This window comes from Colobus angolensis, unplaced genomic scaffold (genome assembly GCF_000951035.1).
Source record: "Colobus angolensis palliatus isolate OR3802 unplaced genomic scaffold, Cang.pa_1.0 Scaffold426, whole genome shotgun sequence".
Taxonomy (NCBI): domain Eukaryota; kingdom Metazoa; phylum Chordata; class Mammalia; order Primates; family Cercopithecidae; genus Colobus; species Colobus angolensis.
In genome coordinates this window covers 694,967-709,334 of record NW_012117666.1, presented here as the reverse complement: position 1 = coordinate 709,334, position 14,368 = coordinate 694,967, and the positions used below count along the sequence as shown (strand labels likewise).

At 53.9% G+C, this 14,368-nt stretch overlaps 1 protein-coding gene across 1 annotated transcript in view; it reads right to left on the bottom strand.

The window, feature by feature from the left end:
• Positions 1–688: 688 nt before the first annotated feature.
• LOC105522347 (coiled-coil domain-containing protein 27-like) overlaps positions 689–14,368 on the bottom strand; it is a 14,911-nt gene continuing 1,231 nt past the window's right edge. Inside the window, exons 2-9 of the mRNA XM_011956843.1 lie at positions 11,211–11,360; positions 9,935–10,027; positions 9,173–9,680; positions 8,822–8,952; positions 5,694–5,771; positions 4,861–5,073; positions 2,424–2,528; positions 689–933 (exon numbers count right to left, since the gene is read on the bottom strand). Coding sequence (XP_011812233.1) covers positions 811–933; positions 2,424–2,528; positions 4,861–5,073; positions 5,694–5,771; positions 8,822–8,952; positions 9,173–9,680; positions 9,935–10,027; positions 11,211–11,360 — 1,401 coding nt within the window. The 3' untranslated portion in view covers positions 689–810. The remainder of the gene's footprint in view (positions 934–2,423; positions 2,529–4,860; positions 5,074–5,693; positions 5,772–8,821; positions 8,953–9,172; positions 9,681–9,934; positions 10,028–11,210; positions 11,361–14,368) is intronic.

Below are 14,368 nucleotides of genomic sequence, written 5' to 3'. Positions count from 1 at the left end.
GGGTCCCCGACCTCCTTCACCCCTGCTGGAGCGGCTACGACGCCACGAGCCCTCCAGCCCCGCGGGGACCCGGCTGCAGCGCCGGCGAGACTACGGGAGGCTCTGGGCGAGTCTGGGTCTGAATCTTGGGTATCGAGGACCCGGCCGCGGGGACCGTCCCCCTCCGGGACCTGAGGGGCATGGCGCCCGCACGTGGCCCACGCTCGGTGCTCGCGGCGGGAAGGGAAGCGGGTGTGGGTGGGGAGCAGAGAAGGGCGATGGGGAGAGCCCCTTCCGGATGTGTTCAGGCGCCCAGAGCCTGCGAGGCGCCGGGCAAGCGTCAGGGACCACAGACACCGTTGCCGTCCGTAAAACTTTCCTTCCAGGAGCAGGGGGATGGGAACAGAGCCCCCCACCCTCACCATCTTCCAATCCTCCTGCAAGAGAGTGCCCCAGCCAGGAGAGGCCCCAGGGCAGGAGGTCACAGACCCCCTCTGCTCAGTAGGTGTGAGGTCTGTGCTGAGTGCTGGCTGGACACCCCGGCTCAGGCGGCTGGCAGCCTGGGGCCTCAGGGGGACCTGTTAGGAGCTAGGAGCACAGGCTGGTGTGCTGACCCCCAGTGAGTGAGCTTTGGAATGGGGAGTGTCAGTAGTTCAAGGTCGCAGAGGACAATAGGCCCCCACGTGGAGTCCAGAGAAGAAAAAGGTGGGACAGTGCCAACGCCGGGGTTTAATTCTAAGTCTGAGAACAGGACTCATGGTGGGGGCGGGTGGTTCTGGAGCTGGGCCCTGGCCTCTGCTGGGCTGACCGTATTTGGGCGCCTGGCTGGGCCTACTTGGAGGTCCCCTTCTTGGTTTTGCTGGGCAGGAAGGCCTCTGACTGATGAAGGGGGGGCACTTTGACACCTTTCTGCTTCAGCTGATTATAGTAGTCGCTTCTCTCTGAGATAATTCTCTACACAAGAAACACAACCGTGGAGGTGGCCTTCCCAGTTCCTCACCTTGGCCTTGAGGCTGGTGTGCCCAGTTCATGCCAGCTGCCTGGGATACCAGCCTCTCCTCCTCCAGAGGGGCTCGCTGCAGCAGGGGTGTGCTGGTAAATACTTACAACCGACTCTCCAGGGCTTTGTGGCGTTGCCAATTTCTGTGGTGGGAATACTCCCACGGCGGCTGATTTTCAGCCGCGGAAGTGAAGTCACAGAACGGGGAGCTGGGGCAGGTGCACACCACCAGCCCACAGAAGCCTGCACTAAGTCCCCTCCTCGGCCCTCTTAGAGTTGTAAGGAACCCCAGACTCCAAGAGACCTTTGAGGTCGTCACATCTGTCCCTCAAGTCCCTTCTGTCCTGTGCAGAGGGAACGTTGTCCCCACCCCTCTTCCAGTCTCCTCTCTGGGCCGTTGCTAGTTTGTGTCAGGTTACAGCAAACAAGCAAAGGTGCTCTTCCCTGGCTACTGTGCAGTGGGTATACTCCCTCCATCCTCTGTCTTCCCTCTTCCTCTTTCCCTCCCCTTCCTCCTCCCCTCCCCCAGACAACAGTACCAAGGCCGCAGAGATCTCTGCCCACATTACAGCTCTGCAGGAAAGGCACCTCTGGGACCCACCCGCTCTGCAGAGGAAGGGAACCAGGCCCCAGGAACGTGGGTGCTGGAAGGTCGTGGGCACACACTGGGGTTTAAGGGCAGCCCCAGAGGGCAAAGTGTGAGTCTTGGGACCAGAAGCAGCTGCTGGTAAGAGGTGACCCCTGCGTAGCACATGGCCCCACACAGAGCCACAGCCAGTGCCTGACTCCCAGCTCTCTGAGTCTAACGACACCTTGCAGGTAAGCATGCGCTCTCCGTCACAGAGGGAGGCACGTATGACTCAGAGAAGTGACTGTGTGGCCCACAGCTGGTGGGTGGTGACCCCCTCATGCCCAGTGACCCCAAGGCCTGAATTATTTCTCCTACACCCTTCTACTTCTCCGAGGCCCCTGCTTGGGGACCCCTGGTCAGGAAGGAGCCCAGGAGGCTGTAGCCAGGATGGGAAGAGTCTGCGCCAGGGCCCTGGATCCGTGGGTGGGGATACCAGCGGAGGGGACCAAGCTGGACAAAGCAGGGGGCTGGGCTCCTGCTGCGGGAGAGTCCTCGTGACCCGAGCGGCTTGTCCCCTCTCCACAGTGCTCAGGATGGGTTGTGGTGGCTACTGCTGGTCTCTGATGCCCCTCCGCCTTTTTGCTGAGAGTGGGTAAGACTCCCATGCCATGCCCCCACCCACCTTAGGATGATTTGGTCCCCTCTGCCTGAGCAGAGAGAAAGGAGGGTCCTGGGGTCCAGGTGAATAGGTGACACAGCGAGCATGAGAACAGAGTCCCTTGAATCTAACCTAGGCCCCCACCCCACCCCCTACCCCAGCTGTGGCCTAGGGGGATGGGGCCCGGATGGAGGCAGCTGAGCTTAGGGGTGTACCTGCAGGGCTTCCAGGATGTCATTGTCAGATATCTCGTTGGCCAAGGACTTGGTCCCGGAGATGCTAAAGGTGGCCTGGATGATCTTATTCCTTAGCCTCTCGAGCTATGAGCAAAGGGACAACATCGTCACTCATCTTTGCCCAACCAGGCACCTAGCCAGTGGGCTGCACCCCCCAGCACTTTATTTTTTTATAGACCAGGAAGGAACAGCTCGCCCTCACTTTTCATGGCTTTAGAAACTGGGAACAGGGGCCGGAGAAGTCAGTGTGGGCTGCCTGAGAGCTAGGAGCTGCTGGATCCAGCCCCTGACCCTGCGCGGCCCAGCCCCAAAGCCCAAAGGCTCTTTGACACCACGTTGGCTTTTCTAATTGGAAAGTAAAACCTACCCACACACACACACATATTTTTAAACCAAGAAACCAAAATAGTACAGAAGCTGCACGTAACCCCTGGACCTTCCTCCGCTGCCCAGGGGAGCTGCAGTGAGTGGACTTCCTGGCCCTTGGCGACACTCTCACTTTAGGCATTTAACAGTGTGCTGCTGGCCCTTCCTGCTTTCCATGCTGACTAGGAGGCATCTGTGCCATGGACAGCAGCATTGAACCTGGCCCCTGCGCACAGACCCAGAAGGCGTTCCAGTCTTTTGCTGCGTGAAGATCCTTGTCTGCCTGTACACTGCAGCCACCTCCCCAGAGGTAGCTAATCGTGCCTCCCAGGAAGCTACAGAGGAAATCTCTCCAATCTGCGTCCCAGGAGCCTCAGAAAGAAACCCCTGGAGTGATGCGGCACCATCAGCACCAGTTCCTCGGCCAGAAACCCTGACGACACAGAGGCGCCCAACGGGAGCTGGGCCCGAAAGGCTCCGCCTTGCCTCCGAGTGGAAGCATGTCCACGCTGCCGCTTGGACAGGTTTAAGTAACAGCAGTAATGGCATGGGCCCCTGGCCTGTGTGAGGAGTGGAATCCTTTCCTTCTGTCCAGTATTTATTGAGTGCTCACTTTGTACAAACATCGTGCCAAGTGCTGGAGGTCCTGAGGCCACAAGGGGCTGGGCCTCTGTTCTGGGGGTGCCTCCCCAGGGTAGAAGTTGGCAGCTACCCAGGGTGTCCAGCCTCACTTCCCCACACCCGTGGGGCCTCACCATCAGGCTTGGCGCTAGTTCCTGCTCACCCGGACTTAGCTTCAGAGTATTTCTAAGCTCAGCTTTCCAGGCTCTACCAGGTCGGTGCAGGCTGGCGTACAAATGGACACACCTAGACTGCCTCTGGTCGAATGCTTTCACCAGGACTACGGCTGGATCCCAAACTGTTTTATCAAGGGATACCAGGGGTGGGTGCTGCCGTCTGACCCAGCTGGAAGGAGGCAGGCTCAGGCAGGAAAAAGAACACAGTTGAGTTGCAGTTGGCATTCCTGGTGGGAACATGACCTCAAAAGCCTCCATACATGACCTTGACCTTTGCTTAATTTTGGATTATAAATCAAGGTCAGGACCAGGCACGGTGGCTGGTACCTGTATTCCCAACACTTCAGGAGGCCAAGGCAGGCAGACTGCTGGAGCCCAGGAGTTTGAGACCAGTCTGGACAACATAGTGAGACCGTCGCTACAAAAAGTTTGTAAAATTAGCTGGGTATGATGGCACATGCCTGTGGTCCCAGCTACTCAGGAGGTTGAGGTAGGATGATGACGGCTTGAGCCTGGGAGGCCGAGGCTGCAGTGAGCTGTTATCACCCCACTGCACTCCAGACTGGATGACAGAGAAAGACCCTGCCTCAAAAAAAAAAAAAAAGTCAGCTGTTTATTGATTTCCTTTTTGGCATGGGGCCTTCACAAGCAGGGTGCGTTCTGGCCTTGCTCACATTTAATATGACGTCCCAGTGGGGTCCTGCAGTTAAGACTGCCTGGTCCAAATCCCAGCACCACCGCAAAAAGCATGTCTGGGGTCCAGGGGGACTGTTCATCCTTTCCTGCTTGTCTGTTAAGTGAGGATCATGATAACTACTTCATAGTTTGGTTAAAGGAGCCACATGACTTCGATGCCAAGAAGGTACTTAGAATGGTGCCTGGCCCAGCAAGCACACCATGACTCAGAGAGGGGTTGACACCACCATTCCTCTCAATCCAGGCGCCCTCCTCCTTTCCAGCCAGTGAGCCATCCCCTTCACAATGCAAGCCAAGACCCGCAGCCCTGCCCGCGGGGCTCTGCCCACCACTGCCATTGACGAATGCTTCTGGGGTGCTCCATCACACCCTCACTCCATCCTCTACCCACGCTTCTTGAGCGTCAACTCTGTGTGGGTGCTGGTGTACACGGCAGAACCAGCCTGAGCCCCCGCGTACTCAGAGCCCGGTTCTACCTCGGTGGGCAGTGGGCAGGGGCCCGGGTGCTTGGCCACCAGCTGCTGGGACAGACCCTCAGGAGGAGGGGCTGGGCGTACCCTGGACTGGGAGCTTTCCAGGGCCACGCAGACCTGCTGCTCTGCCTCCTGAATCATCTCCTTCTTGCTCTGCAAATCCTCCTGCAGCTGCTTCCACCTCTGCAGGTGGTTCTGGTCCAGTTCCACCTGCTCCTGCAGCTGGCTGACCTTGGTGTCCAACTCTGAGATGACATGGTCCCGCTTGGTGAGCTTTCTCTCCAGTTTTGACACTTGCTGGGGACATCCGGGGAGGACAAAGAGGTGGGGTCATTTCACCCAACCTGAGTACGTGTGATACCCATCCACTTTTTCCTAAAAGATGGCTGGCGGCCAGGTGCAGTGGCTCACGCCTGTAATCCCAGCACTTTGGGAAGCTGAGGCGGGTGGATCACGAGGTTAAGAGATCGAGACCAGCCTGACCAACATAGTGAAACCCTGTCTCTACTAAAAATACAAAAATTAGCTGGGCGTGGTGACGCATGCTGGTAGTCCCAGCTACTCGGGAGGTTGAGGCAGAAGAATCGCTTGAACCCGCGAGACGGAGGTTGCAGTGAGCTGAGATTGCACCACTGCACTCCAGCCTGGTGACAGAGCAGGATTCTGTCTCAAAAAAAAAAAAAAAAAAAGGCCAGCAACTCTTGCTGGTCCCTCCAGTCCAGTCTGGGCCCAGCGATTGCGAGGAGCTTTCTGTGCGGACGTGGGGCCCAGAGATACGTCGAGTGGCATGCTACCTAAGTTAAGGGACTCTGGCTGGGCTGTGAAGATGCTCCAGCCCCGTCTTGGCCTTCACTGTGTTGGGACTTACAGCAAGAACAGTGGCCTGGCTGACCATTTAACGACACCCAGGCTGTCACCTGTCGGAGAAGCTGGTTGTCCTTCTCAATGAGCCCCATCATCTCTTGGTGTTTCTTATCTTCTCGGAGGTTGGAGAACTGGAAGGAGACAGAGGGGTTGGCGTGGGGGTCTCCCAGGTTGAAATAACAGACTGAACGCTGGCACCTAACTTTTTTCCTTCCCCAAAGCTCCCTAAAATAATGGCAGCGGGATTTCTACTGAAGGCAGGGAGAAGAGGAGAAGAAAGAGGACTAAAAATATTTTGGAGAGTTTGAAGATGGCTGAGTGCTATCTGACATCCCAGATCCAAAAAAGCCAAGTAGCCGGCAGTAGGGAAAGCAGAAAACAAGCCCAGCTCACACTTGAGTTCCTAAAGGTCTCAGACATTGTTGGTCCGGGTTCTTCTAAACATGGAGACTAAAATGAGGATGACTGGTGGAATGTTATTTCAGAAATGAAGAGCCCTAGACCACGTGTGGTGGCTCACACCTGTAATCCCAGCACTTTAGAAGGCTGAGGTGGGTGGATCACTTGAGCTCAAGAATTTGAGAGAAGCATGGGCAACATAGATGCTGTCTCTACAAAAAATAAAAACATTGGTTGGGCGTGGTGGCGTGCGCCTGTGGTCCCAGCTCCTCAGGAGGCTGAGATGAGAGGATCACCTGACCCTGGAGAGGCTGAGGCTGCAGTGAGCTGTGATCACACTACTGAACTCCAGCCTGGGTGACAGAGTGAGAACCCATCTCGGAAAAATAAAAATAATAAAGAAAACAAAAGAAACTCTCCATTAAAATGCCAAAGCAAAGCACACTGCTCTGCCCAGGGAGCACGGAGTGGTCACCTGCATGCTCAGAGTCCAGTCAACTTGAACATTGGAGCAAAGCTCTCAGATGAATGAGAGACCAAAAGCCAACTTCAAAAGGGAACTTGTGACCAGGCGTGGTGGCTCACACCTGTAGTCGCAGCACTTTGGGAGGCCGAGGTGGGCGGATCATGAGGTCAGGAGATAGAGACCATCCTGGCTAACATGGTGAAACCCCGTCTCTACCAAAAATACAAAAAATTAGCCAGGCGTGGTGGCGGACGCCTGTAGTCCCAGCTACTCGGGAGGCTGAGGCAGGAGAATGGCATGAACCCAGGAGGCGGAGCTTGCAGTGAGCCAAGATCGCACCACAGCACTCCAGCCTGGGCAACAGAGCAAGACTCTGTCTCCAAAAGAAATAAAATAAAATAAAATAAAATAAAATAAAATGGAACTTGTAAGAAATAGGAGTGGTGCAAGAAGTTAGAAAACTATGATGAACACTGTCATTGAGGGAAGAGAAGATACTGCAATTGTGAAGCCAAACACGAGTGCGCTTCGAAAAACGAAAAATGGAGCATTCAGAGAACATCAGAGTAAAATATTATAACAAAATGAAAACTCAAGAGCTGTTGATAAAGTTAAGGAAATCTTCAGAAAGTATCTGTAAAAGACAAGGAGACAAAAAGGAGGAGATAACAGATAAAACAAGAGCAGGACAGGAGGTCCAATAGCCAAATAATTGAGAGAAGGACATGAAAAAACAATAAAACCAAAGAAAATTCCAGAGCTAAAGGACATGAGTTTCCAGATGGCCCCTGAGTGCCCAGTACAACAGATGAAAATACGCCCTCAGTAAAGCATAACTCTGGGAGGTTTCAGATCACCTGGGACAAATATAGATCTTACAACTCTCCAGAGAGGAACAACCATCCCACAAAGAACCATGAACGTCTTTGGACTTCTCATCAGCAAACCTGAAAACTGTAAGGCAACAGAGGAAATGCCTCTGTGATGCCGAAGGAAAATGGTTTCCAAACGGGAATGCTATATCCAACCCAAATGTTGCAAGGGTGTACAGTAAGGACATTTGCCAGTATATTGTGTCCCCAAAACTTTACCCCCTTTCATCCTTTTTTTTTTTTTTTTTTTAGGTGGAGTTCTGCTCTTGTCGCCCAGACTGGAGTGCAATGGCACAATCTCAGCTCACTGCAACCTCCTTCTCCTGGGTTCAAGTGATTCTCCTGCCTTGGCCTCTTGAGTAGCTGGGATTACAGGCACCCACCACCACACCCAGTTCATTTTTGTATTTTTAGTAGAGCCGGGGTTTCACCATGTTGGCCAGACTGGTCTTGAACTCCTGACCTGAGGTGATCCACCTGCCTCAGCCTCCCAAAGTGCTCAGATTACAGGTGTGAGCCATCGCGCCTGGCCTCAGTCATCCTTTTTGATAAAACTACTGGAGGATGTGCTCCACCAGAAATAAGTGAACTGGGCAAGAAAGCAAAAGATATGGGATGCAGCCGTTTTCAAGTTGTGGTTTATGAATCTTAGTACTGTTCTGTAAAACTTATTTGAGTGTGTGTGTGTGTGTGGGAGACAAATAACTGTCCTAATGATGTCAGTGCAACATGATTGTGATAGAATGATATGGGGAGCAGGGTGGATGGAAAGGCTGCCCTTGTGTGTGCTGGGGGGTGGCAGGGGAGGAAAAAAGGAAGCATTAAATAATGTTAAGATGGAGAAAAATCTAGAACGGGCATTATGAGCATGCCATTTAGAGATATGGAGATAGATTCATAAAGAATGTGCTGGAAGAATTTAAAATGATGCCTTAGGAGAGGGCAGATGAGAGGGAGGAGGTCAGAGGCTCCTGGTTTTCATGACACGCCTCGTGGAACTATTTGATCCTTTAAGCGATGTGCATGAATAACTTTGATAAGAATAAAAACTTAAAACACTTAACAAAAACGACAAGAGTGGGCTCAGTGGAGTAGCAGTCTCTCTAAGCACAGAGAGAGCCTTCTCACCCCCAGGACTCAGGGGCCGGGAGATGCTTGAGGAGAGGCCAAGAGCACAGTGGCTCAGGAGACAGGGACACATGCTTCCAGCCCAGGGGCAGGGCAGAGCTGTGGCTGGACACATAGGCTCCAGCCTCCCACACACCTTGGGGAATCCTGGCGGGGCCGCTATCGGCCACACAACCCTGGGCCAGCTGCCTGGACACCCCAGGCTCAAAGTCTCCATCAGTAGATGGGACGGGTGGCGCCTGCCCCGAGCTGCTGGGGGTTAATGAAGTCTGGCCCATGCTCACGGAGCGGAGGCCGGTACTAAGCGCACGGCCACCTTGTCGGTCATGGCTTGTAGCTGCTGCTTCCGCTCTCGAAGCTCCTTCTGCAGCGTCTCATTTTCCCTATTGATCTTTCGCAGTTGGGATTCTTGGAACTCCAGTTGTTGTTGTAAAGACGCAATCACTCCTGGGCGCAGAGGCAGTGAACAGGAGCAAGCAGGGGCAATGAGAGACTGAAGAGGGCCAGGCCACCGCGCCAGCTGGGAGGGCTCTGCGAGCCTGGGTGAGGCTGCTGACACCTGCCCCTGCTCCAGCTCACTGACCAGAGCAGGCAGCGTCTCGGCGTCCCAGCTCCTGGGCCGGGACCTGCTGAGTGGCCAAAGCCCAGCCCCCCGCCGAGGCCCTACCTGTTGCAAGGGAGTATCTGGTCCTGGTGGCCTCCAGGTTGGACTGGAAGTCCAGGATGACCTGCTCGTACTCCTCCAGCTGGGTCAGCAGCTCCTCCTCAAACGACTCGGCCAGGGAGGAGGCACTTCTCCTGGGGATCCCCTCTTCCTCTGGCAGCTCCCTTTCCTCGGAGTCCTCATCCCTGTCCCCTTCCTCCTCTTCCTCCTCCTTGCGTCCCTCCTCATGTATAGCCCCCAACTGGCTCACACCTCCCCTGGCACCCGTGTCCTCCGCTCCCTCGGGCTCCCCTTCCAGGCCCTCGTCCTCCTCGCCACCTCCCAGGTCCAGCTCCTTGCCCCTCTCCGGTGCTGCAGACTCTTCCTGCATCTGCGAGATGGGTAGGGCAGGGGCTGGGCAGGGCTGCGGGGCACCCCCAGGGTGGGGGACTGTAATACTTATGGCAGGGGCACCGGGGCAGGTGCCTCCTTCCCGGCTGCTGCAGGGTCCAGGGAGTGGGAGAGCATCCTCCTGGCAAGGTCACCAACAATGGCCCAGGCACTGCGGCCTCAGTCATGGGTCCTCCCTCTGTCAGGAGACTGCACCTGACCTGTGACTTCAAGGGGTTAACAACCCACCCACCTCACCTGCTCCCCTGGAGTGGGGGCACCCCAGGTCAGGGCTGCAGTGGGGACACTTGGGGCCTGGGCCTCTTAGCTAAGCAACCTGAGTGGCTTCTGGGCCAGGGTCCCCCACTGCGTGCCCGCTCTCCAGGCAGCCCGCACCTGCTGCCAGTGCTGCAGCTCCTCCTCATCTCTGGAGAAGGCCTTCAGGAGGCTCAGCCTGCCCAGCTTCAGCGAAGCATCTGAGAACCGCTCCTGCAAGATGCCCGGGGGACCCTCAGCTTTCCAGCCCCTCCTGCAGCACCCCAGAAATGGACCACTGTCTGTCCTGGAAGGGACAGTGGCCTTTCACGTCTGGGGAGGGGACCTGCATCCTCCTGCCAAGGGGCTGGGGGATGTGGGTGCTGTGGCAGTGGAGGGCACAGGAACCTGTGGATGGGCAGGGGTCAGGGGGGTTCTAGGCAGCCCCAGAGCAGCCCCCGGCAAGTGGCCTTGCAGTAAAAGACAAGGCCTTGGAAGTCAGGGAGCCAGCCTTAGACACGCCCACAGTGCATGTCGTTGCCTGGGTGCCCCACCCTCAGACACCCACCCAGTAGCCTGGGGAGGACAGAGAGTGGAAGCCCCTGGCTGACCACCTTTCCCTGCCCCTGCCCTGTGTGTCTAGGCAGCCTTCCCTTGAGGCATTTAGGGCATTTGGCATGGTCAGGGGCCTTCCCCCTGGTCCCTGCTTCATCTCTGGCCCCCAGCATAAACTCAGGCTGTCTCCTCAGGTATGAAAGAAATCAGGTCTTAGGAAGATCAGGTGACCCCCGCTGGGCACAACACAGACCTGCCACATCCAGTCCTCTGCCCAGACCTAGAGGTGGGATAGCATCCCCACCCCACCCCCACCCCAACCCCATCCCCCACCTCACAGGGGGGCACACAGCCAGAGAGTAGGGAGAAGGGATTCCCGGCCAGGGCAGGGTAGTCCAAGCTACCACTGCCCACGATGCACACGGCCAGGCCTGGGGAATCCGCCTGCAGGGTGGCCCCCATGACCCAGGATTTCAGAGGTTAGCTCAGCCCTCGTTTTATAGATGAGGACCCTGAACCCAGACAGCGCCATGCCTTGCCCCAGGCAGAAAGCAAGTCAGAAACCAGGTGCAGGTGCCTAGACATCGGCTCACAGCTCTCATTTGTCATTTTGCGCCTCCGTTCGCCTCTCCCCTGCCTGTTGCATCAGCTCACGGCTCTCATTTGTCATTTCGTGCCTCTGTTCGCTTCTCCCCTGCCTGTTGATCAGAACCCTGAGAACCGGTCCGCGTTCCAGTGAGGACCTGGTAGGATCCAGGGGGCCTGGGGGTTTGCCAGGGGTCTATGTGTCACCAGCAGTTTTGGATGCTTTGGAAATGACTGTCTTAGAGCTCTGCACTGTGCCCCGCTGGGGCTGGCTCACCCTCCTGCCTGGGGACATGGATGCCTCTTGGCCTTTGCCTTTGAGGAGGCATTTCAGCTGCGTCTTCAGGGCCTCCCTCTCCTCCTGGAGCAGCAGGATCTCCTCGTCTTTCTTCTGAACCTGTATCTCCAGCTCGGACAGGCAGTGATCCTGGGCAGAAAACCAGGGGCAGTCCCTGTGGGCCATGCAGCCACACGTTCTTCCCCCAACCTGCCTCCAGCCCACACAGGAGGAGCAGATCTGCTGTCCTGGGACCCCAAAACCCCATGGTCCCAGGGATTTTCAGATGTGTACTGCAGTAAAGAGCTAGCACTACACATCTGGAGACCAAGATGTGCCAGCTCTTTACTGAGCCATGCCTGGCACCTCCAGCGCCTCTGCACCCATCCTAAGAGCAGATCCTAAACCCTCCTCCGAGGAGTTGCAAGGCAACTCGGACCTGGCCCGTGGTCTGTCCTTGCACCCCACTATACCACAGGACACCAGTCTTCTTTGCAGGCCCCACACTTAACTGGTAATACCCTCCAAGCTTCCCTAGGGGCTTGCTGGGGAGCTCCTCCTTTTGTTCTCAGAATCTCAACTCCCTCAGTTCTTCAAAATTAAAGACAAAAATAAAGATGTTTTCAGGCCAACAGAAACTGAAAGAATCTGTCACCAGCAGATCTGAACTTAGAGAAATACTAAAGGGAGTTCTTCAGGTGGGAGGAAAATGATCCCAACAGAATATTCTGGAAGGAAAGATAACTAGAAGTTCCCCTAAATGTTTGGAAAGTAAGTGATAGGCTTCTGTGTCGCCAATGGGTCAAAAAGAAATTACACATAAAGCGAGAAACTTTTTAAACTGAATGAAAAAGAACATCTGGACACATCAAAGCTCGTGGGATGCAGTTAAAGTTGTGATAAACGACAAATTTACAGCCTTAAAATGCATATACCGGGAGGGCGATGGAAAACCAATGATCCAAGTATCTATCTCAAGAATTCAGAAAAAGAACTAAAAATTAATCCTACAGAAAGTAGAAGAAAAGGAATAAAGTTAGGTGCGAAAATTTATGATATAGGAAGGGAGAGAGGAGCAAGTGGGAGAGAGAGGAGAGAAGGATAAAGCAAACGTGGCCACATTTAACATCCGGGGAATGGAAAGGTACATGGGAATCTTTATAGTATGGATTCTTACCACTTTATGCCTGAAATACAAAGTTAAAGGGAAAAAATGTGCAGAAATCACATTTCATCACCCTGGTCATGGTCACCTGAGACACTCTCACATCTCAAAATAGTTCGAAGACTGCTGGAAAGGAGATCTGATTTCCTGTTGGAGCTGCTGAGTTTACACAATGCCAGCTGCAAACTTGTGGCAGGTGGCTCTCTTGCCACCAAATGAGAAGAGTTCATCTATGACAGCCTAGATGAAGGCAGAGATGAGAGGAAGAAAAGCCTGACGAGCCCCTTGGAGCTCCTGGAGGCAGCCAAGCCTGCAGCCCTTCCCTTGGATGGTTCATGCACATGACCTGGTAAATCTCCTCCCTGCTGCCTGCATGAATAACAACAGCGTATCTGCCTGACTCTTGTCTAATGGTACACTCAGGCCATTTCTCAGAAATGAAATTGCTTGATTAAAGGGTAGGAACACTTTTAAAGCAGTGAAATCTCTAATAATGTACAGGTAGAGTAGCAGGAGTAAACAAAATGAATATCATGGACCCACAGGAGCAGGAGCTGGGACTGGCAAGCCCCCTTGTGTCTCCATTCAATCACATGACCCCCCCAGGTCTCTGTGCCCTGCATCAACTTGCCAACATTTTGTGACTGATGTCCATAATTTTCATCAAAACTTTATCAGCTTCAAAAGAATGCAGAGAAAGGAAACAGACACTAGAGAAAAATCAACAAAACCTAAAGCTGATTCTCAGAGAAGGTTATTAACATTGATAAAACTCCAGCGAGACCAATGGGAAAAAAGAGAAAGGAGGCACAAGGCAGCCATGTTGGAAATGAGACAGAGGCTGTCCTTACCCTGCCCACACTGCTGCATAAAGGATAGTAATTATCCTTGTACTATGTATAGCCTTAGGCTGATAAATTAAAAAGTTTGTATGAAATAGATGCATTCCTAGAAAAACACAGAATACAAAACTGAAATGAGGAAAAAGAAAATCTGGATATATTTTAAAGGAATTGAATTTGTGATTTCTTTTTTTTTTTTTTTTTTTGAGACAGAGTCTCACACTGTCGCCCAGGCTGGAGTGCAGTGGCCGGATCTCAGCTCACTGAAACCTCCTTTTCCTGGGTTCACGCGATTCTCCTGCCTCAGCCTCCCAAGTAGCTGGGATTACTGGCACCCACCACCATGCTCAGCTAATTTTTTTTTTGTATTTTTAGTAGAGATGGGGTTTCACTATGTTGGGCAGGCTGGTCTTGAACTCCTGACCTCTTGATCCGCCTGCCTCAGCCTCCCAAAGTGCTGGGATTACAAGGGTGAGCCACTGTGTCTGACCTAATTTGTGATTTTTAAAAGTGCTCCTGCAGGGGCCCAGTGCAGTGGCTCACACCTGCTATCCCAGCACTTTGGGAGGCTGAGGCAAGAGGATCACTTGAGCTCAGGAGTTCGAGGCAAACCCAAGCAACATGGAGAGACCTCGTCTCTACAAAAAAAAAGAAAAAAGTTAATGGGCATGGTGGCGTGTGCCTGTGGTCCCTGCTATTCGAGTGGCTGAGGTGGGAAGATTGCTTGAACCCTAGGAGGTCAAGGCTGCAGTAAGCTGGGATCACTCCACTGCACTCCAACCTGGGTGACTAAGTGAGACCTTGTCTCATAATAAATTAAATAAATAAATTAAAAACTAAAAGTGCCCCTTTAGATGGAGCCCACAGTGAGCTCTGATCGTGCCATTGCACTCCAGCCTGGGCAACAGAATGAGACCCTTTCTCTAAATAAATAAAGGCCGGGCGTGGCAGCTCACCCCGTCATCCCAGCACTGTGGGAGGCTGAGGCGGGCAGATCACGAGGTCAAGAGATTGAGACTATCCTGGCCGACATGCTGAAACCCCGTCTCTACCAGAAATACAAAAATTAGCTGGGTGTAGTGGCGCGTGCCTGTAATCCCAGCTACTTGGGAGGCTGAGGCAGGAGAACTGCTTGAACCCAGGAGGCAGAG